The sequence below is a fragment of the Vombatus ursinus genome, unplaced genomic scaffold (assembly GCF_900497805.2).
Source record: "Vombatus ursinus unplaced genomic scaffold, bare-nosed wombat genome assembly UNPS02014799.1, whole genome shotgun sequence".
In the NCBI taxonomy this organism is placed as follows: Eukaryota; Metazoa; Chordata; class Mammalia; order Diprotodontia; family Vombatidae; genus Vombatus; species Vombatus ursinus.
In genome coordinates, this window is record NW_020954577.1 from 41541529 (window position 1) to 41569161 (window position 27633).

Sequence of the window (27633 nt, forward strand, 5' to 3'; positions counted from 1 at the left end):
TTGACTTTTTTATCCACTGTCTTAGCTTGTCTTCCCAGCTTTGCATCATCTGCAGATTTCATAAGCCCACCATCTACACATTTACCTAAGTCACTGATAAAAATGTTAAACGGCATTGGAATAAATACAGATTCTCTGGAGGTGCTATTCAGGAGACCGCCTGACAAGTAGATATTTGCAAGTTTACTATTTTGTATTTGTATAGACCCAAACTGATGACCTTGGGAGAGTCACTTATCCCCTCTGCGCCTGTTTCCTCCTTTATCAAATGTAGGAATTGGACTCTATCAGGGATTCTCTTAACCCTTTTTTTTTTTGATGTAATGGACACCTTTGGGAGTCTCCTCAGGATAATCATTTCAAATAATTGGAGGAAATGTTAAATTTCAATGAGATGTTAGCAAAAATAAAATTGTAATATTTCCCCCAAGTTCAAGAACCCTTGGACTAGATAATCTCTAAAATCCTTTCCTGTTCAAAATCTTATGGTTCATTGAAAGAAAATCTTGAAATTTTCTACATATGTGATCAGGAGCGATTGCTAACATGATATAAAGGGAACATTACAAATATTGAAAAGAATGTGGAAGATAGGCACATTAATGCATTATTGGTGGAGTTGTGAACTCTTCCAACCATTCTGGAAAACAATTTGGAACTATCCCCAAAGGAATATAAAACTGTGCATACACTTTGACCCAGAAATGCTACTAGGTCTATATCCCAAAGAGATCAAAGAAAAAAGAAAAGGACTTGAATGTAAAAAAAATACATATTTATAGCAGCTCCTTTTGTGGTGACAAAGAATTAAAAATCGAGGGGATGCCCACTAATTGGGGAATGGCTATAAAGTTGTGGTATATGATTGTGGTGGAGTACTGTTGTGTTATAGGAAATGACAAAAAAGATGATTTCAGAAAAATCTGGAAAGACTTATATGGACTGATGCAAAGTAAAATGAGCAGAAACAGGATACTGTACATAATAACAGCAATATTGTAATGATGATCAACTGTGAAAGACTCTCGATACAATGATCTGTGACAATTCCAAATGATTTATGATGAAAATGCTATCCACCTCCAGAGAGAGAACTGATGAATTGAGTGTGGATTGAAGCATATTTTTTTCACTTTATTTTTTTTTTTGCTTTTTTTTTTTGGCAACATGGCTAATATGGAAATGTTTTGCATGCCTTCACATGTATAATGGGTATCATATTATTTACCTTCCTGATGGGCAGAGAGAGAGAAAAGTAATTAGAATTCAAAATTTAAAAAAAAAAAGGAATGTTAAAAAATACATTAAAATACGTGGTCCAAGAGGGCATCCATAAAAACAACAGACTAATACAATTGATTTTTTGTTGTCGTGGGAAAAAAGTAATTGCCCTTATGAACATTATTAAGTTCCTCAGATCTGTCTGAGACTTATTTAATATGCCCCCAAATCCATTATTTCATTGTTTCAAATAATTCTTTGACCGGCTGAGATTGCAATCTCTCATGACTCAGCAGCTCTTCATGAGCTACTGTGGCCAAAATATGTTACGACATAGAGAACTAATGCTGTGATGGCGAGTCCCTCCAAATGGGGCCCTATCATAGTCTTTGTAGCTTTGTCCAACTTGTCATAGCATGGACTCATCTGACAGAGCTTTTGCAAAGATTGGGTTACCTCTGTGATAAGGTAAGGTACCAGAGGGAATCAGACATCAACAGAGAAATCATAGAATGTGTGATGTTATCTTTAAGAATGGACAACTGTAGACTGTTGGCCAGTACTACCCAAATCCACAACTACGAGAGATTGAGGGAAAAGTTGTTTAGCTTATTAAACCTTTCCATCATTCAGGAATCTCCAGGAGGTCTTCTGATAGGATGGGGTGAGGGAGAGGACATGACAGAATGATGATCTCAATCAGTCAGATTGAAAGGTCAAGAAATGGATGAAATATCAATGATAGCATTTAAATTGAGAACTCTGAAGGTTCGGCCTTTCTGGTAACTGTCAGTGGAAAGACTGAAGAAACAAAATGGTTTGAGCCACACACTGAAGAGAGAAACAACATTGGATAAAGCCGACCAGGCTGTTATGATTCATCTGAGGTGGCTGGGTGGAGGGCATCTAAAGGTCAGAATTATCCATGAGGTCTATTTTGCTTGGAATCCAGAAATGAAGCCAATTAAGGTAACAGGAAAATAGTAACAAATACTTCCGATGACTTGGAGGTCTAGATTTTGGGAATATTGCAAGTTGCCTGCATGCTTGAAGCATCAATCTGCATGCATAATTAAGTGCTTGAATGTATGCAATCAACAGTTTTGATGTGCAATATATTTTGGGTGAATCCATATTTACTTAAGGCAGATATATACAGAACAATTGGGAGTTCCAAATATACAAGGGCAGAAGAATGGGGAAAATATTTGTATGTAACAATAAAATTTTTTAGACCTGATTTCTAAATATAGAACAGCCAACTTGATGTGTTGGTGTCTTTATTTTCAATATAATCTTCATTCAAACCCTTCAAAAAACGCACAAGTACGTTTTGGAGGAAACAAGCATGGAAGAAGGATCAAATTCTATTTAGCTGCTCTCACTTCTGTCCCACTATGTGATTCTTTTTTTTTCCGTATTGAAGCATGAAAACCTGTCAAATTCATAACCTCACCACTCCAAAGATTATGTGTCTTCATGTTTGCCTACAGTCAAGGCTCAGATGCATGAGTATTTGAAGATAACTCCTTTTTAAAAAAAGAATCTATTTGAATAAAACAAATGACCAAGATATGTAATTTTTATTTCTTTCAATGTAAGTTCTCTCAGTTGACGAGGGAACTTGGAATTTCTTGGTATGTTCCTTCATTCCAATGTGTTTATTTTTTGACCTGCATATTTTGTTCACTGTAGTGTAATGCCATTTTAAAGACATCGTAATAGCTGACATTTAAATAGTGGGTTGAGATTTGCAAACGTTTTACATACATGATTTTCTTAGATCCCTCTGAGGCAAGCCCTACGGGTAATATTATATCCATTTCACTAATAAGGACACTGAAACATGTTGAGGTATGATGACAGTCCCATGATCCTGCAAGCAGTAAATAACAAGCAGGATTGGAATCCCGGTTTCTTTCAACTCTCACTCAAACACTATTGTCCTTTTATCATCAAAACTCCTACTCTTGACCAATATGGTGAATCTCATATTGAACCCATGTATTGATCCTTAAATATACCTTCGATCTCACTGGGATAAGCACTCCTGCCAAAGCTGCAAGTGGAAGCCCATCTCTACCTCCTCCTCTTGTACATCTCTTATCCAATCCTTTACAAGAACCTGGGGACCCGCTACATCCCTTGACACTGAATGGATACCAAAGGCCTACTTCCTTTTGTAGTCATACATCTTCTGATGACATCTTTTCTGCTGCTTCTCCTGCATAAAGTTTTGTTAATAGTATTTTTTAGACTACTCACACCCACCGTGGGCCTGTGTTCCCTTAACAAAGCCTTTATGAGGAAAATTGACACATGCATCGGGGACATCCTGGTTAAAGACTGGAGAAGGGAATTTTTCCAAATTTTCCAAAATTTCCAAGCTTTTCCAAATTATATTCTGTAGAGGTTCACTTCTTTATAGTCACATAATTGACTGAAAGATTCAGAGAATGCAAGATTCCACCAAGTTTATTGTTTGTTGACTACAAAAACAATTGATTCATTGGAGTAGAACAACACCCTAAAGAATATTCTCTAGTAAAGTGTCTCCCATGGATATGTCAAAATCAAATCTGATTTTTCAGAATATGTAACAACAGTAGTACCTTCATTTGAAGACAATTTTCTCACTTAGATTCCTAATTGAAAACAAAAACAACCCCCAAAATCGATGTTTTTTAGCAATTTTTTTAACAAAGATGTAACAGTTATGATGAAAACTGACTAATTTAGACCCTAAGATTTTCTATTTCACAGAGTTGTTTTTGGTTGAATTGTCCTAGAAAGAGCACTAGATTTGAAGGCAGACCTAGATTTAAATCTTGGCTTGGTCATTTACTAATTATGTGATCTTTCACAAAGAGATAATTTGTGTAATACCTACCTCCACAGGATTATATTATGATTTTCCAGAGGATGCTGAATGTGCAGTATGGAAATATGAGTTCAAGTCTTCCCCCATATGCTTTCTTGACCTTGGATAGGTTACTTAATGGGGATGAGTCCCAGTTTTATCATATAAAAATGGGAGCACACAAGCCTCATGTTATTGTGAGGATCAAATGTGAAATGATGGTAAAGCCTTTTATTGTTATTAAATTTGATTATATACATACTATCCCAAACAAATGTGAGCACTTATTATCAAGATACATAGAGGTTAAAAGAGATTCTATTCAAAGATATCAGGGCAATACAGTGAAAAATAACACTCTGAGGTTCTTAAACCTTTGGTCTGTGAACATTTTAAAAAATATATAACTGTTTCACTGTATTTGGTTTCCTTTGCAATCCTATGTATTTTATGCATTTTAAAAATTGCAACAATGCATTTACTTATTGGACAATTGCCAGATATTACATTACATTTTTATATGAGTATATATTTTATGCATTTTAAAACATTTTTCTGAAGAGTCCATAGGTTTCACAGATGGAGTCTCTGACACAAAAAGGTTAAAAAGCCCTACTTAACTTCAGAATTAGAGGACCTGGGTTTGTTTCCTGCCTCCACAGCTCGCTACTTGTGTGACCCTTGGGCAAATGATTAAACTTTCTTGGACCTCAGTTTACTTTCCTGTAAAATGAGCGGAGGACGAGATAGCTTTTGAGGCCCTTTAGAGCTCTAGCTCTTTAATCCATAGGAGATAGTGACATAGCACACGACTATTTTGCTTGTTTAAGGGGGAAATGTGTAACTGCTGCCTTAAAGTTAAATTGAGGATAATGTGATGTGTAAAGGAAGGATAAGATAAGATTTCTCAGTTTCTTCTGGTTAGCCTTCATATATTCATCACACCTGAGCAATGAAAATTTCTGGGAAATAAAATTAATAGTTCATTTATCTAATCTATTGGGGGGTATTATGGAACCCCAAGCAAAGTAGCAAAGGGCATCATTTACCATTGACCTGCATGTTAATAACCAGATATTTCATTATCAGGAGAGCTATTACTGAGACAAGTCTCAGGGCCACTCTCGCAAGCCCCTCCCCTCGATGTTTCCATGAAGTTGCCAGGCAGTTCCCCAGGACAATGTGATGTTATATTTAGAAGTGTAACCTGATCACCTGACGGTGAGCCCTGATTTAAGAATTATCAAGTCTAACCTTGCCATTCATTTTTAAAATATATACACATAAAGAGAATAGCCGCTGTGTGACCACTGGGATCCTAACCAAAGGCGAGACTTGCCCTTCTGAGAGGATGTTCTTGTAAAAGGCACAACTTCCAATCTGAAAAAGGCAGCCAACATTTGGAAGGAAAAAAAAAAATCCAAGGCACATTGCAGTAAATGCCTGCCCCTAGCTTCTCTCCTCTCCCTTCTCCTCCCCCATCTAGCTTGGGCTCCCGACATTTATTCCACACTAAAAGGAGACGGACGCTATTTTCTTCCCCCTGGTCAGGTTCAAACCCGAGAGCAGGCTGCCGGGAGGGATGTCGATTTCCTGCCCGAAATTGTCTCTTGTTTTTCCTCTTTACTCCAGTCGTCCTTGTGCAATGCTGCGTGCCACGCCGCTGGCAGAGCAGACAGAGGGAGAAGGAGAGAGGGAGCTCCAGTCACACACACCAAACACACACTCACACTCAGACACACGCGCGCGCACACACTCACCCCAGCCTGCCAGGCGACTGCCATCCAGGAGATCGCAGTCACCAGTGGAAAGGGGGGGGAGGTGGAAGTGGGGGGGTCGGGCGTGGGTAAGGGGGGGGCTACGCCAGCCACAATCGTGCCCATGCTCGGCTCTCATCCTCGCCACCACCACCTTGCACAGGTCGGGAAATCGCTTGTTTTCCTTTGCTTTTGGGTAACACAGGCTCTGGCCGGGGGAAGGGGAGGGGAGGAGGGAAGCCTAGCTGGGTGAGCACTGGGGGCTGGGGGTGGGGTCGGCGTGGGGGTGGGGTGGACATTGAACTTTTCCTTGGCGTGACCAGCATATTGGCAGTTTCCCCGGGCTAATCCCGGCGATCTGTGGTTTGTTCTTCCAGTTAACTTTGTTCCAAAGGCTCCCGGGGAGGGGGCTTGGGGGAACGGGAAAAGCAGAAGGGAGCCAGAGAGGGGGAGAGGGGAAAAAAAACAAAGGTCTGTATTTGGGACCTAGATAAGGAGAGAAAGTAAATAACCACGGCGCCCGGCAGGAGCTCAGTGGGTCTGGGCGGCCAGGCGTCAGCTGCTTGGTTCTCGTTGGCTGTTTCGGGGAGCTTGAAGGCCACCGCACCAAGGACACACACAACACACAACACACACACACACACACACACACACACACACACACACAGCCCCACAGGCACAGGCGCGCTCTCAATGGATACAAAAGTCTGGACGTTCTAGGGGCGAGGAGGGAGGGAGTGAGGGAGGGAGGAAGGGAGGAAAGGAGGAAGAGAGGGAAGGAGGAAGGGGGGCGGGCGGCGGAGAGCCCGGGGCGGGGGAGAGCCGGAGCCGGAGCCCGAGCCGGAGCCCGAGCCCGAGCCCGAGCCGGAGCCGGAGCTGGATCCAGAGCGACTGCGCCCGTGCCGGCTCCCCTAGCCATGCGTGCCGCGGGCCCGTGAAGGGAGCCGCTGTGCGCCGCTGGCTGCCAAGTCCTTGCCCCGCTTTTGTCTCGCCCTACAGTGAATCGGAAGATGGAGATGGATGTTAAGGGAGTTTCTCAGTGCCCGGAGCCCATCCCCCACTCTCAGGGGGCTGGCGGAGGCTGTCAGCAGCCACCACCGCCACCGCCGCCGCCGCCGCCGCCGCCGCAGGATGAGCAGCCTGGGGAAAGTGCGGCCGCCGGGGACAGCCACCCAGAGAAGAGACCAAACAGTGAGAAAGAAGACAAAAAGGTAGGTCTGCCGGCCGCCCCCTCCCCAGCATCTCCGCGCTGAGCCGGGAGCCCTCGGATCGCCTCCACCCCCTGCCCTGGCTGGAGAGCCCCGGCCAGAGGGTGGGGTCTGCGGGCGGAGGGGCGGGGGCCTGGGACAGAGCAAAGAAGGGCTGCCCGCCGGCCGGCCGGCCTGTCCGTCTGCCTGTCCAGCTGTTTGTCTGTCTGTCTTCATGTTGTCTGTCGGTTTGTCGCGGGGCGGGGGTGGGGATGGGGAGTGACTTTAGGAAGTGGAGGCAGCGCCGGCATGGAGGAGCCTGTCCTGGATTGCAGGGTGGATGGAGCTGTCTGGGTGTGCAAAGACGAGCCTGGCTGCTGCTAGCTCTCCCATGCCCAGGGATGAGGGGGTGGGGGTGAGGGTGAGGCGGGGATGGCAGGGGGCGGGCAGACAGACCTCTGCTTGCCTTCCCAAATTCAAGGGAGGAGGCTGTGCAGGCTCCTTCGTCCAGAGCCACGAGTTCTGAAGTGGCTCTGGGTCAGCCTTGGGGGTCGGGGGCAGGGAGCCGGAGTAGAGAAGCCCCACTGCAGACAGATGTCCAGCAGCGGGGAGCAAAGTTGCTCTCATTTGCAGAATTGAACCTTGCTGATGCAGCAGGGAGCCCTGTGGCCTCACCTGTCACCTCTCCCCCCCCCCCCCCAAGAGCATCCCCTCAAATCTGGCTCAGCCCTGCTGTGTCATTGCAGACCAAGGGACAGCTCCTTCTTACTGTAGGGAGGGACAGACAACCTTTTAGGTAATGGAGTTCAAGGAAAGATGGTTCCGATTTCATTCTGTCCCTGCCACCCCTCTTAAATAAATCACAAAGAGGAGGAAATGGAATTTTTAAAATTGCCATTATAACACCGTCAGCCCAGTGTACTAATCAGAAAGTGAAGCTGTCTCTGGGCATTTTCTGCATCTTCATATATTTTTGGTGAAACTGAAGGCTAAGTGTTCCGTGGAACATGGTTGAGGAACACCTTCATTGATGATACTAAACTTGAGGAAATTGAATGGGAATTCCCCCCCCCCCCCCCCCCAAAAGTTATGATTTGTGTTTGGAAGCTGTAGCACTGTGCTCAGGCCATTGACTACATCTCTCTTAGTCTGATCAATGTAAGTGGGATTGGAAAGATGTGGATGGTAGGATGAGTTCCACTGTCTTAAGAGACAACACTCTCTCAGGAAGGCTGGAAACCTTTGAGTTAGAGAGTGGTCTGGTTTCTGGGAATGCTTATAATCTGAAGGTGGATTGAATAGATACTTAAACTATGTCTGGATCACACTGAGTATGCTCTAGCCACACTGAATTTAGAGTTGGGTTCACTTGACAAGTCTTAGGGGAAAAAAAATGTGTGTCTTCCCCGAAATCACCAGTGGTCAGAATGTGTGCTGCATGCAGGAAGCAAGATGAGCATCAGGGCTGTGTGTCAATCCAGGGGGAAAATCAGCGATGTGGTTATCATGTGAAAAGCAACTCACTAAAGCATTGGGTTTGGAAGACATTTAGACCGGGTTTGTGTTGCTCTGCAGATACAGAAAAAAAGCCCATAAGAAAGAAGAGGGGAAAAGGCAATGGATTTTAATATTCTAATATACTCAGCTTTTCAGTAACTCTTGATTTCATGAATATTTAATTGTCATGACTGCATATTTACGACTTCAGATGACTCTCTGGGTCCGATTTTATGAAACAACCCTCTCAGAGTATAGTTTTATCTAGCTGAACTTTAAATCGATGCTTTAAAATATCTTTGGGAAATAATTGCAGTCTACAGCCAGTCTTAACCATCTCTACATTGTGGGTTCTCTTGGTGCCTTGAGCAGAGAAAATTCCTGCCATCAGCAGAAATCTGTGCTTACTAGTTACTCTTGGATGCACCATGCAGACTGTCTAATGTTTTTTACCCACGGTGGGTATCAGGGAAGCAAATCCAGTCCCTATATTACTTGCAGGTGAAAAGAGGCCTGAAAGGGGGCTGATTACATTTAGTTAATTAGCATGTACAGATAATTGAGTATTCCACTGATGTGATTTGCTTTATGTTTGTCGGCAATTTCTTGAGGTAGAAACAAAATACTACTTTTTTCCCCTCCAGGTGTTTGCCTTAAAAAAAAAAAATCAGACTCCATCCTCATCTTATCCCAGAAATCAGCTGGGTTAACTCTTTAGTGGCCACTCCATTCCTCCAAGAGACTATCTGTCCTGTCTTTTGGAAGAGTTGGAGAAATGGGGCCTGGGCCAATGGTACTTTCACAGCTGTTTTTGTCTTGTGACTACCAAGGCAAGTTATGCATTTGATTTTTTTTAAGTGAATTCTGGTTTCATTAGTGATCAGGACTTTAGGGGGTTGAATCAGATTATCCCACTGTGATGAAAACCAAATCTGAACTGTAATAGACTTGTGTGTCTTGGCCAAATTGTGAAGAAACACACATACACACACACAATGGGGAGGGTTTTTTTAAAATATGAAAATGGGAAAATATATTCTTGGTTGAATCTTTGTGTTTTTTAAATAATTACAGAAATTCAGATTGGAAATATGAGCATCTACACCTCTGAAGCACAAGCCCTCTGAAAAGGTTCTTTATTTTGTAGCTGCCTTTGATCCTAACACAGCTCCTTGGGGGCAAAAAGGCATTAAGACAGCAATAATGTTTTCTCAGGATAAGTTTTGAGGCCACTGCTCTTATTCTCTTTCATGGATTTCCCCAGTAGTCCGGTCAGAATAAGAAGAGTTGACTTAGTCATGCGCTTGTCTAGTGACAAGAAATAGCCAGGAAGTTGTCCCAAGTTCTCAGCAAGTCTTTGGTAACCACAGCAGCAGCATCTATGCTGGCAGAGATAAACCAAACTCCAAACTTTCGGGGTCTCTTGCAGTTCCTCATAGAATCATAGATTTAGAGCTACAAGGAACCCTTGACATCGTCTAGTTCAACCTCCTCATCTTACAGATGATGAAACGGAGTCTTTGAGAAGCTAAGTGACTTTCTCAGGGCCTCACAGGTTCTACGTCATCTGGTGACTCCAAATCCAGCATTCTTTCCACTGTCTTATGCTGCTTCAGTGTTATTGGGGATTGAGAGGGAGTAGAAAAATAAATGATAGAAGTGGGATATTTTCAAAACTTTTCAAAACCAGCTTATGCCCTACCAGGACAATAGCCACACTGGGACAGTTGAGGCAATACCTCCTTTGGGGATGTCTGGGCCTAGACCAATTTACATAGTAGCAATCCTACTGTCACTTGCTTCCTCCTAAGGTCTCAAGTATCTGTGTCCCACTAAGGAAAGGGCTGTTAAGTACAATATCAAAGCACCCACAATTTATAGATTCATTGGATCAAGAACTAAAAGGAACTTTGGAAGGTCATCTGGTTGACCTCTGTGATTTAAAGCAGCACTATCTTTAATCCCAGACCCCTTGGGAAGAATAGGCAAGATTCCTTCTTTGGCATAAACTGTTGCCATCCTCTCCCCACCCTGCACATGTCACCAGTTAAGTCCCCTTTTCTTTTGAGGAGGCAGCAGAATATTGCAGCACATCTAGACTTGGAGTCATGCTTCCTTGTGGTCAAATGCTGCCTCTGACATTTACTGGTGCAGTGTCCATGGACAGGTCAGATGACCTCTCTTAACCTCAATGTCTTCATCTGTTCAATGGGGATATTGAGACCTGAAGTGATTACCTCGAGGCCACTCTTGATGCTCAGCTGAGATCATCCATGTGAAACCCTTTGCAAACTTCAGAGTACTATTGTTTTCCCTTAGTTCTTTCTATACTCTGGATAAAGAATAATAACTGGTCATCATCATTCAGGTTAGAGGCCCCAGGTATCCGAAGAAAATTACAGAACTACCCTTCCGCATTCTTTTGTCTAGGTTTAATAATCTAAGATGTTTTAAATGTCTTCCCCCCACCCCTTTCATTAACCCATTGATTTTCTTCTACCATTCAGTTATGCTCAGGAAGTATTTCTGAACCCTATACCACCCAAATTTTTAATTAAAAAGGTTTTACAACTCATTTTTAATGATAATCATGGAGAATCACAAAAAAGCAGACTAGAAATAGAACTAGCCTTGGAATCAGGAAGACAGGTTCTCTGACTCTTCTTGGATATGTAGTTCTGCTCAAGCTAGTTAACTTCTTACTCCTGACAACACTCTAAAGTTTGAAGTTGCAGATTTGGATTGGTGGAGGGAATTTCCACACTGGGAGTTCCCCAACCCAATGAAATCATAAAATAAAACTTAAAAAATGTGAGCCATCACCTATTTTGTACTTTAAGGTTTGCAATGCACATTTTATATACACTGAAGCCTCACAATAGACATATAGATACCAGTTAGGGGGTACAGTGGACAGAGCATTGGACCTAGAGTTAGGAAGACCCTAGCCTCAGATACTTACTAGCTCATTTAACCTCTGTCTGCCTTAATTTCCTCATCTGCAAAATGGGGATAATGATAGCACCTAACTTCTAGGGTTGTTGTGGGGATACAATGAGATAATGTTTGTAAAGTAATTTAAGGCAATACATAAATGTCAGCTCTTATTATACTTGCTGATGTTACCAAGTTCCTTGTTTGTATTTGAATCCAGCCAGATCCCTTGATGCTTGAAAAAAGGGTTAAAACAGCTTTCTCTTCTCCTGTCCAGCCCATTAATTTGATTTTCTGTTACTATGATTCTTGGTTAACAGGTTGCTTCATGGCCTACAAGTGGTATAGCATGATTTAATTTAACAGACCTAAATGCTGGGAATACACAGACAAAACAAAATAGGCCCTACTCTGAAGGCACTCACAGTCTCCTGGGAGAGGGTTTACATTAATAGAGGGGCTAACTACATATACATATAGAAGTAAATACAAAGTGTATGCCAACTCATTCCAAGACATAGAAAGTGTTCAGAACCAGAGGGTCAAGAAAGGGTTCATGTGAACCATATGTTTTTGGAAGATAGGGATTTTAAGAGGCAGAAATGAGGAGAGAAGTTATTCTAGATTAGGATGGGGGCAAGGTTGGGGAGGTTACTGCTTGTGCCAAGATACAGGTAAGGAACACTAGTGGGTCAAGTTCTCTAAAATAGAGGGTGTATGAAAGGGAAGTAATATCAAATTAAGACTGAAATATAGTTAGGAGCCAGATTGTGAAAGGAATTTACCAGTTTGAGGATCATATACACATGGTATTCTGTGAGTTTTTTTTTTCCCTTCAGTATAAAGTAATACACTGCTGATTCACTTTATCAGATCTGCTTATTGTTTTGTGGAGTTGAGGGTACAGAAGGTCCATCGGGGCTCCTGCCTTGAGCAATTCTGACAGTTTTGCTGGTTCACACTATCTACACTATGAATTGTGTGTGATAGAAGAGCCATTCTCTAATGTACCGGCCATTCCTGATTGGTGGAGAGAGTTGCCAGACCCTCAGCTTATCCTATTCCAGCTTACAAATGTTTGGGCCTTTTCTCTACCTGGTGAGTTTTTCCCTTAGAGATCATTTGAGGGCTAAACTCAGCATTTGGGGAAAGACCACATTTTTCTTTTATTCTCCAGCAGTGGCCAAGCTCAGAGGTCAAGTGTCCCATTGCTGCAGCATGGACCTGCTGGGAACCTGGGTAGAGTCTGAACTCTGTGAAAGGTTTGAAGGGTATTGACAGCTGCTGGGCATCAGAGCCTTGGGAAAGGTTGTTGTTCTCATGTTTTGTTTTCTCATTTTTGTCCTGAAAATACTTAGATTACAGGAGAGAGTGTAGGGCAGTTAGTAGAGTTACACAGCAATCAGAAATGTTTTATTCTACCCCTCCTCCTCCACCTCTCCCCCCTCCTCCTTCTTCTCGTTCTTCTTGTTCTTTTTCTTCTTCCTCTTCTTATTTTGTAGGGAGGAAAGAATTAGGTATCAGAGAAATCAGTATAGGATTTGAAGTCATAGGACTTGAGTTCGAATCCCAGCTCTGCCAATTGTCACCTCTGTGATCTTGGGTCACTGACTGCCCCTTTGGGCCTTGTTCTCCTGATCTGTAAAACATAAGTGGTTAAATTAGGATGGGCGTTCTTAATCTCAGGTCCGGGAATTTGCTTTTTTTTAAAAATTGATAACTGTATTTCAATAGTTTTCTTTATAATCTTATGAATTTTATTTTGTGTTTAAAAAACATTATTCTGACAAGGGATCCACAGGTGTCACCAGAATGACTGCCGAGGATCCAGGACACCAAAACGGTGAAGCCCACCAAGACTAGATATTCTTGAGTAGTTCTTTTTCTGATGGTTATCACAGTTTCCCTAGTAAGACTACCTGTGTCATGGATTGTGTGCATCATGTGAGAATCCAGCCTTTCCTAATGGTCACAGAGCATTGATTAAGCCTCAGTTTATTCCATTCCATTGTTCAAGGTTTTAGGACCTTTTTTCCACCTGGTCAGTTTTCCTGTACATCCCAGGTAGGCTTTTTAATAAGTGCTTGTTGAATAACTGATTCTGAAAAAAACTAAAGAAAAGGATAAACTGAAGAGTAGAATGTTGTAGGCAAGGGAAAGGGTGAGGGTCAGGGCCACTTGACATAAGTGCTGGCCATTTGGTTGCTGGTGACTTTCTCCCAGACTGTCTAATGGGCAATGGTTCTGTCCTAACACCCAGAACAATTATGTAGATCCATGAGTGAAGGGTGAGGCAGATGAGTGGTTAGTGATCACTCATCACTCCTTTTTCTTTGTGCTGTACTTATCTGTAGAGGGAGTGAGTGGCATCATGAACTGGGGGCAGGGTCAGTCCTATCTCTGACATGTATGGGCTGTGTTACTTGGTGTACTGTGGTACATCCCTTGATGTCTTAGTGCCCTGGGTGATTCGCTCAAGCTATTGCAGAACAAGCGCTGATCCTCGCTACTGTTGCTGTCTCTCTCTGTTTATTATCTTCATCTTATCCTGTATGTGTCTTATTTGTCCGCAGTTGTTTACCTGTTGTCTTCCCCATTAGACTGTGAGCTCCCTGAGGGCAGGGACTGCTTTTTGCCTTTCTTTGGATTTGCAGTGCCTGGAACACAGTAGATGCTTATTAAATGTTTGTGGACCGACTTTGGTGGACTGTGGCCTGACACCAACTTGCATTGGTGGATGGTGGTTTGTTCTCTAGGAGTTTCTCATATTGATGAAATCCCAGGTTCAGACTCTCCCCCCCAACTTCTTTGTGTACATATGGTGCACATATAATGAATATAAATTCATTAAGGGCAGGGACTTTTTATGTCTTTGATAAATGAATTGAAAAAGGGAAGTAAACACTTGGTCTTAACTTTTTCCTGTTGAAGATCAGGTTCTCAGTTCTTACAGAAGGGATGAGTTTGGATTCTGGTGAAGGGGGCAGGCGTGTTTCCTGAGCATGACTGGCATGTATGAAACTATCCTGTAATTTTGAGCTTAACATACGGCAGTTTTGAAAATATCACGTATATATGTCTTGTGCAATTCAGCCAGGTTGGCTTTGTATTCACCCTGTGGCCTCCGAAGCCTAGAGGTGCTCCCTGTTCTTTTCCTGGTTCCTAGGAATTCATAATTGAGTTGTCATCTATGCTAACAACTTAAGTTGATGATTTCCCAGCTGGAAGCCTAATACTTGAGAAGAAAGGAGACATGTCATAGGGGGAAAGCCCTTTTCTGGAAATCACAAGATATTATAATAATAATAATAATAATAATAGTAAATAGCATTTATATGATTCTTTCTTTTGCAAAGCACTTTCACATATTAAGTCACATGATCCTTAGAACAACTCCAAAGTGAGTACTATATTTATTATCATTTTACAGAAGAGGCACAGAGAGGTTGTGACTTGCTTAGAGCCACACAGCTAGTAAGTATCTGAAGCAGGATCTGAACTCAGTTCTTCATGACTCCAAGTCCTGTGCTCTATCTACTCAGCCACCTAGCTTCTAGGCTTGGTTTATAGTCCACTGACTGTGTCATCTTGGGCAAGTTGCCCTTCCTCCTTAGGCCTCAGTTTGTTCATCTGTGGAAGGAGGAGGATTGGATTAGATGATCTCTAAGACCGTGCTAGCACTGTAATTACATATAATGTTGCAGTGCATTTTTTTTTGTCACATTTTATGAAGATAAGTAGGAAGGAAACAATGATCTTGCCCCTGGACTTAGCATTTTTTCTTGTGCCTTTCTCCCACCGCTGATTTGCATGTGAGAATTTCAAAGTTGAAAAGCTGGTTGGCCGTGGATCTAGAAAGCCCTGGATAATTTGTTGGAAGGCAGGCTCTGAACCAATGTTGATACAGTTTTTTGATACAGTTGATACAATTGAACTGTTGGACCTGAGAAGGAGCTGCACGAGGTTTCTAATCCTAAATCAGAGTGTGGTTTCTAACAGAGACCTGGTCCTTAGTGAGTAGGAAGCAGACCTCACAAAACCAATTTAAGCTTGCAGGTGCTAGATAGCTGAGATTGTTGTGGGTTTCAAGAGAGAAGAGATGGAACCTCAGCTGAGAATACATTTGCAGTAAGAAGCTGACACAAGAGAAAAGGCCCAGAACCTTGTGTCCAGTGGAGCTGCTTCTGACAGTGACCGACAGTAACCACAGGAGCAGTGATACACTGTCTAGTTGTAGCCAGTAAGCTCGGCAGAAATTAAGTGCATACCAGAGGCTATTTGGGATATGAGTGGAGGGAAGAATAAGCTTAGTGGGATTACATCATCAGAAAACTACAGTGGGCCTCCTTTGTCAGAGGGGCAAGTTTCTTTTCTACATGAGCTTTGGTTACATATGTTTTCTATGGGTGTGCTCTGACCGGGTGCTTCCTATGTTTGTTTCTCTCTACATGTTTCCCATGTGTATTCCCTCTTCCCACTGAGCCTATACTTGTGGGAGAGTGTGCCCTAGAGTTGTGGGGGAAATGTTTTATTGTTACTTTTCTGATTTTGCCTTTTCATTAAATGCCTTTGCTCTGAACTAATTATGTTCCCTGGCTGACCAGAAAAAATAAACACATCAGCAGGGGTTCTGGAACTCTGGTTTTGAGTGAATGCTGACCTACGTAGTACATTGAACCTGAGGCAGAATTGTCTGGGGATCCACATATGCCCTATTATAGTTCATTTTTCCCACCCTAACCTCAGTGTTTTGTGATGAAACGGGCAGATGAAGAGGAAGCTCGAGCTGTTCACTTACCCCATTTGTTTTGTAAGGATAAGCAGGCTATAGTAATTAGACATGAGAAAGGCCAGAGGAGAAGGCATTGGAATCTCTCACCTCACAGGCAATAACCCCCAGAGAGAAGCCAGGACATTTGACCTTAGTCAAAAACCCAAGAAATCGGCAGACTTCTTTCCCTAGTTCTGTGAAGCAGGCCTTTCTTAGTGGTATGACTTTCACTAAGCTTTTCAGAAGAAACAAACAAAAGTAATTACGTTAATCTGCCAAGGCGCCGATTCCCATGTGGAGGAGCAGAGGAAGCTCTGAGATACAAAATCATTAGTTTCACCATTTGTACTATTAGGGCACATTAACCTTCAGAGATCCTGGCTGACTCCTAAGGTCCTTTCTAGCTCTCAGTCCTGTGGTCCTATGATCTCCTCAATGGAATTAGGCTGTAGGTTCATTAGAGGGTTGAATTCAGAGCTGGAAAAGACCTTGGAAGAGTCCTGAACTCTAGGTGGGAAGACCTGAGGCAGTGTGGAATCGTGTGTAGTCAGCCAATAATTGTGTCTTACATGCTTAACGTGTGCCAGGAATGTGCTGAGTGCTAAAGATTCAAGGAAAGGTAAAAAACACAGACCCTATCTTCAACAAATGAACATATAAATGTGAGAGATAACATGGAACTAACTAGATACATGCAAGAGGGGAAAGCCCTGCTGAGGGGTTGTGAGATAGGCCTCCTGAAGAAAATGGGATTTGAGCTGGGTCTTGGGGAAGCCAGGAGGTGGAGGTGAGGAGAAGGGGCATTTCAAGTAAGGGGGGGCAGCCAGGGCAAACAAGATGGGAGTGGAGGTATGACATAGGAGGGATACTGAAATGGTAGAAATGCTAGGATTTGGCAATGGATTGGTTAGATGGGGTGAGTGCCAGTGAGGGGTCAAGGATGACACTGAGGTTGAGAACCTGAATAACTGGGAAGATGGTGGTATACTTGACAATACTAGGGAAATGTAGTAGAGGGGAATATTTTGGTGAGTTCTGCTTTAGGCACATAGTGCTTTAGATGTCCAAAAAGCAGTTAACTGGCAATAATTAGGCAGCTTATTGTATCAAGAGCACAAGACTTGTAAGGCAGTAAGGCCTGAGTTTGAACTTCCTAACTGTGTGATCCTGGGCAAGTCATTTAAACCCTCTTTGGTCGTCAGTTTCCTCATCTGTAATGTGGAAATAGTAATACACATACCCCATACTCCAAACCTCAGGGTTGTTATGAGGGCCAAACGAGATCATCCTATGAAGCACTTTGCAAGCCTTAGGTGCTGTATAAATGCCAACTATTGTGATGAAGATGGGGATGATGCCAGCCTGAGTTCAGGTGAGTTTAGGGCTGGATAATATAGACCTTGGAATCATCGGCAGAGAGGACTGTCACCTCTCTCCATAGAGAACTCCCATGGGAGCTGATAAAAGATGAGAAGAGGGTTAAAGACCACATTGTAGGGTGTGCCTTTGTATAGGAGGCATAACATGGAAGAGGATACGGTGAAGGAGACAGAGAAGGAGCAGTCAGATGGGGGGAGCACAACAAGGGAAGAGCGACGTCCCAAAAACCTAGAGAGGAGGAGCAGCTAGGTGGTGCAGTGGATAGAGCACTGGCCCTGGAGTCAGGAGGACCTGAGTTCAAATCCGCCCTCAGACCAAACACTTGACACGTCCTAGCTGCGTGACCCTGGGCAAGTCACTTAACCCCATCGCCCAGCCCCAAAACCCCAAAACAACAACAACAACAACAAAAACCTAGAGAGGAAAGAGGATCGAGCAAGTCCTTTCTCTTCTTTGACCTTCGTTTTCCACATCTGTAAAATGGAGCTAATATTTCCAGTACCTATCTCATAAAGTAGTTGGGAAGAAAATGCTTCATCAGTCTATTGAAATGTGAGGGAATAAAATTAGTTTACCCGGTTGAAATATGCAATATTTGATTGTGGTGCCCAGATTCAAGAAGGAACTGTTGGCACCTACATAATATGGGTGAAAAAGGCAACCAATTAAAAGTGGGGTGGGGTGGAGAAGTGGTTGAAATATGTGGCTAACAGGGAATATCAAGAAAAAAAGACAGAGACAAGAAGGTATAGTCAATGAACCAATAAACTTACATTAGGTATCTCCTATGTGTAAGGTGATGGGCAAAGACAATAATGAAACAGTTCCTGCCTTCAAAGGCCTTACATTCTGTCAAGAAAGACAGAATGCACAGATCAGAATAAATAAAAAGTAAATACCATGTCCATAGCAGGATAGTTAAGTGTGGAGGCTACTGACATTTGGGGATAGGGATCAGGAAGGACTTCTTGTAGTGGTGAAGCTTGAGTTGAATCTTGAAGGGAGTGAGGTCCTTAGAGATCCAAGGGAGCAGGGACTGAATTCTAGGAAGAGAGGAAGGCTAGTGCCAAGACTGGCTGTGGAATTGGGTCTAGCAAGTTAGTCAAGAGATAAAACTATGGAGAGGCCATGGGGTATATGGAAAGAGCAAAGGATTTAGAGTCCTGGGTTCAAATCCCTTATTTGTCACTTCTTTGTGACACTGTCTGGGCCTCAGTTTACTCATCTGTAAAATGAGGGGGTTGAACTAGGTGACCTCAAAGGTCCTTCCGTGTCTAAATCCATGATCTCTGGAGAGTGGACCAGATGTCCTGTAGCGAATACTGAGGAGCGGAATTAGGCATAAGAACCTTTGTAACTTGTGAAAGGTAACCTTTTTATATCTGTGGCCATGTTTGCCTTTTTCCACCTCCACCACATAGTAAATCCCTTAAGAGACTGGCATGTTATTATTGGAAATGGAGAGTGGTGAAAAAATCTTTGGGATTTCCCCCAATCCCTACCTTACAGAGTTCTTTTTGTATAGGGGAACCCTGTAAATGAGGGGTAGTAGCAGCAACCAGAAGTCTGAAATATACACCGAGGAGTGGGTTTGCTGATGGGAGACTGGGAATGCGTGGTGGTGTCATGAGATTCAGGAGGCCTCCTGTACCCCAAGTCACCATAGTCCCCAATTTAGGAAAGGATATTTAAATTGATTCCCCTTTCAAATCCCTCAACTCCCTTTCTCTCATTTCTGAAGGTCACAAGCTAAGTTCTTTTGGGGTTCATTCTGTGACAGCTCCTCAGGGAGTAGGGTGGGCTGAGGGAAGGATCTACCCCAAAACACAAGTGTCACAGTTTAGCTGACACATTGAGTAGAACCATCACCGCTAGCTGGTGCTTTTTTTCTACCCTGCCCAGTAACTCCCTGACAAGGCTGGGCCATATTTTTACTTGTTTTCCAGGGGAGGGGGAATAGAGCTTAGCCTTGTGATTTCATTGGTCAGGGGAGGGTGGCTGCCAGCTGAGGAAGCTCATTCTACCAGTGCAGGTTGGTTCTTTTTCTTTAAAATCTTCAAGAGTTGCCCAGATCTCCAAGAGATTTAGTGATTTGTTCAGGGTCACATCAAGGGTATAGGGCAGAATTGGGTCTTGAATATAGGCCTTCCCAGCTTTGAGACCAGCTCTAACCACTGTGTCATACTGTATTACAAGAAGAGCATTCATCTCTTCTGGACACAGCGTAGACAGTCACTGGTAAACAGAGCTCGTGTCTTGTCAGTTGTGTCTTATTTGTTAAAGCACTTGATTGATTGGGAAAGGAAGGGGAGGTGGGGACAGTGGTGAGGTTGGGGATGTCATTCTTGGCCTCTGCTGTGCTCTCTGTCCTCTTGTCTTAGGCACACTTTAAAACGTTTGAAGGAACGCGCAGAAGATCTGGAAGATCCTGGGGGTTAGTGGGAGGGAGCCTTCTATATTTCTATATTGCAAAATGTACAGAAACGAACTTTGCAACTACAATCCTTTGGTCTGCTTCCTAGGCTAACTGGCTTGGGGTGTTTTTAAAACAGCCCTGAGGTAGAAAAAGAATTCTGGGGATTGACGTACAAATCAGGACACTCTGCTTAAGGCAAGAAAAGCTGTTCACAGTTGTATTTAGGTCTTGAGTAAACCCTCCCCACTAGAGAAGACTGAACAGTGCTGTGACCCCCAGGTAAGACTGCTTGAGCAGAGTAGAACTCAGCAAATATTCATCTGAACATCAGTCCCCAGAGAGCCGTGCCCCTCCTAGCTATGATCTGGGCCATCTGAGTTTGAGGTCTCGGGGGCAGATTCTAGTGGGTACCGGGTACCTGAGATTGAAAGGCACACCTAGGGCTTCAGAAAAGAGAGTTCCTTTGAATGCTTCCAGGTTCTTCACATTGACTTTTAATTTTTTGGGAAGGAGGGGTTCTAGTCAAGATTCAAGAATTTGATAAGTAACATTAATTACCTTTGTATAAAATAATAATAACTAACATTTATATTGCACTTTAAGACTTTACAGAGCACCTTATGTGTGTTATTTCATTTGATCCTCACACCAACTCTATGAGGTAGGTGCTATTGTTACTTTCAATTTTGCAAATGAGGAAACTGAGGCACAGAGTGTTTCAGTGACTTACTTGCCCGGGTCATGCAGCTGGTAAGTGTCTGGGTCAGGATTCCGACTCTTGTCTTATGTGACTCTAATTTGGGTATTTCTATCCACTAGGCCATTGAGCTTACTTTGGAGTATATGACACAAAGTTTCCATCAGCTGTATACCCCCAAGATGGTGAATTGCTTTTTCAAAAAATCCAGACTGAAGAGTCAACACAGTATGGTGCATTCAGGGAGACCTGGGTAGGAGACTGGCCTCTTCCACCTACTGACTGTGTTCTCAGGGCCTGGAGAACTATTTAAAACCATGAGCTGCAGAGCAGGTGGAGAGCTGCATTAGGAGAAGGAGGTTTCACACTGGGAATTCCTTATGCCAATGACATCAGAGATGAGAACAGCAGGGAACCCAGAGAAGAGACTTGGGAGAAGCAAAAGTTGGGGAGCTGGACTCCAACTGTCTAGTGCTTCAGCAGATTGACATCTGGCTTCAACACAGTCTCTTGGATTTATTCATGGGCATTGCTTTCATCACTGAAGACTGGGACTCCTTCTGCCTGCCCATCTTGTCCATCTTGCCCATTTTCCTCCATAGTAGACTCCGCCAACATGTTGAAGGTCTGGTGATATTTCAGAGGTTCCATTGGACCAATGAGGTGTTTTCTTCCTTCTATCTCAGCACCCGACTGGCAACTTAATGGAAAACAAATACATGACTGAGAGACAGAGTGCTGGATTTGGATTCACGAGATGAGGGTTCAAATCTTGCCTTGGCCACTCATTAGCTCTGTGGCCATACGAAAGCCTTCACCTCTGGCAAATCTGTAAGGCTTCTGCGTTGACATCCATTTGATCTTTATGTTTATTTATGGTGTCCGGGTTTTGCATTAGGTGGCAGAAGACTCTGATTATTTCCTTTGCTCTCCCTTCCTGAGACACTTGATTTTCTGTGTCCCACTTTGAGACACAGCTGTTAAACGTCACAGTGGAGTTAGGGACAATAGGAGCTGACACATATATAATGCTTTGAGGCTTTCAAAGCATTTTGTGTCTATTATCTCATTAGACTTTTCTTGGCAACTCTGTGAGGCAGGGGATAACTATGACTCTTATTTTTCTAATGAGGGAAACTGAGGCACAGAGCATTGAAGGCTTGGCTACATCCGTGCAGCTAGTAGCTGTTCAAGGTTTTTACAGACTTCTGAATTTAAGCCATCTTTCTGAACCTCACCCTGCCTCTGTTCTAGCTTATGTAGCTGAGCCAAACATATTTGTTTTCAGATGTGGTGCGCTCCCAAATGTCTGCCACAAGAGGGTCCGTAACAGGGTCTCTGAAGCCTGGGACACTGTGTCCTGGTTTCTGAGGAATGCAGACCCATATTTCCTTTGCCTTGACCTTCAGAGGATAGAAGAAAAATGTGGATCAACAACCTGACGTGGTGAGGGACAATTATACTTGGGGCTGAATCAGTGCTGTGGCAGTCAGCAGCCCACAGTTGGTCCATTTTTAAAATAGAAGGTATTTTCCAAGTACTTTCCTACACAAGAGGATTGTTGAAACTGGAGTGACTGAGTCATGAGTTAGAATAGTCTGATTCTAATCAGAAAAATCACAACCCTCTCTTTCCCACATGCCAGATTCTTACCAGACTGTGGGTTCTTAGAAGTTGTATGCTTGTCCCAATTATCTAGACAGCAAAATGAGTGTGAACATCGGTGAGTAAGTAATACAGCCCTCCTTGTTCCTTTAGTAGACTGTAAACTCCTTGAAGGCAGAGGTTGTTTCCATTGTCTCTGTATCCTTAGCACATAGCACACAGTAGGTGTCTAATCAATTAGAAAGAAAATGGAGCTTGAGTTGAATTTTGGGTGTCAGTGTGAGAGTAGAATGTTCTAAGGAAGGCTAGCTTGGTCCCAAGGAACAATACAATACTGGTACTATTTCTGGGGGTGCAGTTTTCCATTGGATATAGCTGGCAAAGGAAATCTATCAGCATGAAATGATTCAGAGTATAGTTATTCTAATCATTTTGACATGTTATGCTGGAGTAGGATTTCATGTGTTCCTTTTAGGACAACTTTGGGCCAGTGTAAAAGTGATTCAGTGAAGTCTTGTACAAAAGGGCATCGGCTTAGGGACTTTCGAGATGATCTAGTCCAGCTCGGCCAAGGTCAAGTGACTGACCCAAAGTCATCCATGTTACAAGCAGGGCTGAGCCAGGATTTGACTCCAGAACCCACAATTCCAAACTCAGTGCTGTCTTTACAGTACTGCACACTGGCCTCACTTTCTGTACTAGGATAATAATAACTGACAGGCCTAGGAAGGTTCCATGCCTCAGCAGACTGATAACAAGTACAGAAAACTGCTTAGACTGCCCAACTGCATTGTGGGGCTGGTTAGGGGTCTGCTGGAACTGCCTTTTCTCTCTTTTGTACTTGCTGTTCTAAGTGATGACTATCTGGGGAGACACAGACATTTGGAAATGAAGGTGAGGTAAAAACGAAACCTCTCCATAAAAATTAAAAGACAGACATCAGAGTTGACAATACCATAGTGATTTCAAGTTTTCAAAGAGCTTTGAATACCTTTTCCCTTTAGTGCCTCACAGCAACTCTGTGAGGCTGGTGTTACAGGTATTACTACGGCCATTTTACAGATGAGGAGGTTGAGGCTCAAGCAGCTGACCCCAGGTGGCATAACTAGTGAGTGTCAGAAGAAGGATTTGAACTTAGGTCTTCCTGAATCCACTATGCATGCTGTGTAGCCTGCTGCCTGGGGGATTCTGCATACAGCTAATAAGGTGGAAATGATTTTTTATGAACATATCACCAGCTTCATGGAGAACACTGGTACAGGTACAGAATAATAACTGGTGGTTTAGAAAAGGCCTGGGTAAAGCGAGGTGTCATCTTCCTTGCCTGTGGTCCCTCGCCCTGGTGTCCTTGCACTGACTATCCCTAGTGCCTGGCATGCGTGCCCTCCTCTGCTCGGGCTCTGGCTTCAGCTAAAGGTGCCCTTCTGCAGGAAGCCTTGCCTCATTCTCTAAGGGAAGAGGCTAGTTTCGCTTCTCTCGTATGTCCTCAGTGCTTGGCATATAGTAGGTGCTTAATATATGCTTGTGGATAGAGAACATGATCTTTGATTTATTGATTATTAGCCCAAACCAGGATTCAGATGGACCCAAAGTAGGTTGTTGCTTCCTTGCCAGACCTACAGCTATATCATTTTAAGGCTCGTTGACTCACATTCCATTTAAGACCTGGTCCTTATGTCTGTCCCTCATAATCTGTAGTCCCCAGCACTTTAAGAGCTTGACTTCCCTCCTCCGGGATGGGCATACCTGGTCTGTCTACTCTTATGCTAGGGTCTCAAAGCCTAGTGACGAAGGAGCACATACAACCAGGCAGTGTGGAATAGAGCAGAAATCCCTGGGTGGACTTTAGGCCAGATTTGGGTCCTGGCTCTGACTTTTACCAGCTCTGTGACCCCAGGTAAGTCTCTTGTCCTCTGAGCCTTAATTTCATTACCTATAAAATGGGTGTAATGATACGTAGACTCCATGTTTCACAGGTTGTTGTGAGGAGAGTATCATGCAAAATATAAAGCCCCACAGACATGGTTTGTTGGTCTGCGTCAGAGACTTCATTAGTGGAGGGAATTCCAGGCAAGGAAACTCCCTCTACAAATGCAAATTCTCAACTATTCTGCAAGACCTAACCTCAAAGAGTCGTTTGGGGACCTCTGACAGGTTGAGGCACTTGACCGGGGGCGGGGGGGGCAAAGTCAAGTATGTTTCAGGGGCAGAATCTGAGTCTGCGTTATCCTGGCTTGAAGACCAGCTCTCTAGCAGTGGTCTATTGTATTAGAATTGGTTGTTGTAGCTGTAGATTTTGTTATTGTCCAGCAACTACTTTCTCAGAGCAAGGTCCTTAACTCAGCTCTTTTCCTCTCCCAATATCTGCTGCTATAAAGACCAGCTGCAAGCCCAGAGTTTCCAACCTTTTATGAACTCACAGGTCATCATTTCAATGATGTTGGCTTTCCAAGTAAGTGCATGTGCTATCTGCCTTCTTCCTGGACTCCAGTTGGTTCTGGAAATATCCTAACACAACAAAGCATCTATCTTCTCTTGAGAAAGGCTCCCTAAGGGTTAATGGAGGCTATGCATGGATCTACTTGGAATTCTGGGACATCTTCCAGCTTTTCCAGGACCAGAAGCAGAGCAGAGGTGGGGAAAGTGCTGAACTGTCCATAGGATCTGAGATGGATTTTAGAAGTCACCTCCTAACTTTAGAGATGAGGAAACTGAGGCCTGAAGGAATGACATGATTTGGTAGTCCATAGCAGAACGGCAGTTGACACCTACGGCTCTTCACTCCAAATCCCAGCCCTTTTCACTGCACCGGGGAAAGGCACCACAGTTAGACTCTATCCCCAGTGCCCAGAGCACAAGACAAGGGCAGAGAGCAGTTAGTTTCTGTCCTCGCCACACTTTCTAGTGCCACATGTCACATTTTGTGTATGAGGACCTCTTGGATGTCGAAGTCCATCTGTTTACATGGATCAGTTAATCAATAAACATATGTTAAGTGCCTACTGTGTGCCGGACTCCGTGCTAAATTCTAGTTCCTGGGACCTTCTTGCTCCCTCCTCCCTCTGATGATTCCACAGATTTTGCACTTGGTTCTGCTACCTGTGTACCTGCTTACCTGAAAGAACATTGGCCCCATTGTTAGTGAAAGTGGGTTCAAATCCCACCTTGGCTTCTGTTTCTTTAGTCGTACAAAAGGGAGATTGGATAATGTGGCCTCTGGGGTCCTTTCCCATTCTAGATCTAGAATTCTGTGTGTGACTGCCCTGTGCTTCAGTTTCCTTCTTTATAAAATGGGAGAATTGGACAAGATTTCTCACTGTGAACTCTCAAGATTCACTCATTTTCTTGCCATGACCTCCCTTCCCCCACTCCCATTGCCCTGACCCCTGACTCCCAGTCTTGTCCAGCTGCAGCCAGCTCCCAGAGTGCCGTTCTTCAACCTGGTCCCTTCCCATGGCTGACTCCCTTGCTCTTGAACTTTCCAGGGATGGAGTTTCCAGTACTTCTCCGGGTGGGCCTTGGGTTACTTGTGAATCATTTGTGGATTGGTTTCAAATTGCCCACATTGCTGTGGATGGAGACTGCTCAGAGCAAGGTCATGCTTAGCAATAGTGGCCGAGAGAGCTGTTTTGTCCCAGGTGTTTTGCAGTCACTTGGAGTTTGTTCTTAGCCGTTATAGAAAACAGCCCTTGCCGCTTCCAGAGAGTTCCAAAGAGCTGGCTCTTCCACTCTGGAGGTTCACAGCCTTTAGCAGGATCTGGTTAAACCACTGCCTGAAGCATCATTGACATGTCCTCATCACCGTTCACTAATGATTGTCTTCCCGCTGTAGGGATTACGATGATGGTGCTTATTGTCGGAACACACAGGCAGAAAAAAAATATTTCTAAGAGCCCAAATCTAATGTAATTACAGAGTCCCTGACTGCTGCCACAAAGTCGCTGGGAAATCATTTTGAAATTATCAAATGGATAAAGAACTAAGTCACATCCTGAGCTTACCCCTTCCCCTCCCCATTACATGCATTAAAATAAATTGGTGAGGGCACAGTGGATGTTGGTGACAAAAGAGAGCATTGGAGACAATTGTGTGAATAGAGGGAAGCGGCTTCTTCAATCTGTTTTCTTTATTTATTTTTCTTTTCTCCTTGAATGAGAAGAGAAAAATGATATAAGGCTGTATAAAGGCATGGGGAGCCTTCTAGGTTCTGACGTGGAGGAAAGAGGGCTGGCCACCCTCCCTGTATTCTCACTTAGGACCAAGTATTTGGGAGAGCGGGTGGGAGGTCACCCAGGGAGAGGTGGACCAGGCCTCCTTCCTTAAGCATTTAGGTGGTACTTTAACATTTGCAAGGTGCTTTTCATATATTCTCACAGTGTTCTATAGAAGTAGGTGCCATTATTATCTCATTTTACAAATGAGGAAACTGAGGCCAAAAGAGGTTGGCAGGTGTCAGAGGCAGGGGTTGTGCCAAGGTCTCTCCTCACTGTCTAATTCTCTCTCTCTCTGGGTAGACAGGTTGCATATAGCATATTAGGAGAGTTACCTTCATCTACAAGGTCACAGATCTGTTGAGGTATCATTCTCTTTTCCATGGGCCGCAGGGCCATTTTCACAATTTAGCCTTGTTTGTTCCAGTTTATACTTGACCACACTGCTATTTAATACATCATACTGTCCCTCTTCTCTTTCCTCTTCCTTTCCCTGGTGGGAGGTAAGGGAGTTAATTCTGATAGCTACAGCTGGCTCAGCAGCCTAGGATATATTAGAATGACCAGTCAACCTAAGGTTTGGGGTGACTTTTGGGGTGATTGGGTCTTTCCTGAAATGCCTGTAGACATGGCAGGAATTCCATAGTTGTCTTGAATTGATCTAAATAAATTCCTCTCCCTTCACAAAATTCCTGATATGAAGCCCCCAGGAGCCTGTTTTGCAGAAAGGAGTGCTACATATAAAGAGGAGATGGAGAAAAATACAAGATGTCTTTCTTGGCTCTTCCCTTAGCATAGAAGTCAGGTACGCAAGTGTCCAAGGGCTATCTATAGAGGGAGTTTCCTTACTTAGAACTCCCTGCACCAGTGACACATAGTGAGTGGAAGAAAAATAAATTCGGTGGTGAAATATCTAGGAAAGAAAGACAATTCCATGTCTGAGCTGTTGATAATAACCAAATACCACTGTTTAAAGTGAGTTCAGAACAAGTATCATCAATTTCATAGCAGGAAAAGTGGTGGAGGAGAGAGAGGAAGACTCAGCCTGAGCTCCTGAGCAGGGAAGGGCATCAGAGAGGATACCTACCCCCATCATC

The 27633-nt window shown here is 43.6% G+C and overlaps 1 protein-coding gene across 5 annotated transcripts in view; it reads left to right on the forward strand.

Moving 5' to 3' along the window:
* Nucleotides 1-5949: 5949 nt before the first annotated feature.
* The window catches only part of RBMS3 (RNA binding motif single stranded interacting protein 3), a 1414112-nt gene continuing 1392428 nt past the window's right edge, over nt 5950-27633 (forward strand). For 3 of the 5 annotated variants that reach the window (XM_027871985.1, XM_027871990.1, XM_027871986.1), the window contains exons 1-2: nt 5950-6001; nt 6838-7049. In XM_027871985.1, the coding sequence (XP_027727786.1) occupies nt 6849-7049 (201 nt within the window). In that variant the 5' untranslated portion in view covers nt 5950-6001; nt 6838-6848. Of the gene's footprint in view, nt 6002-6837; nt 7050-27633 lie in introns of those variants that run through there. The other 2 variants (XM_027871987.1, XM_027871988.1) reach the window with 1 other exon arrangement.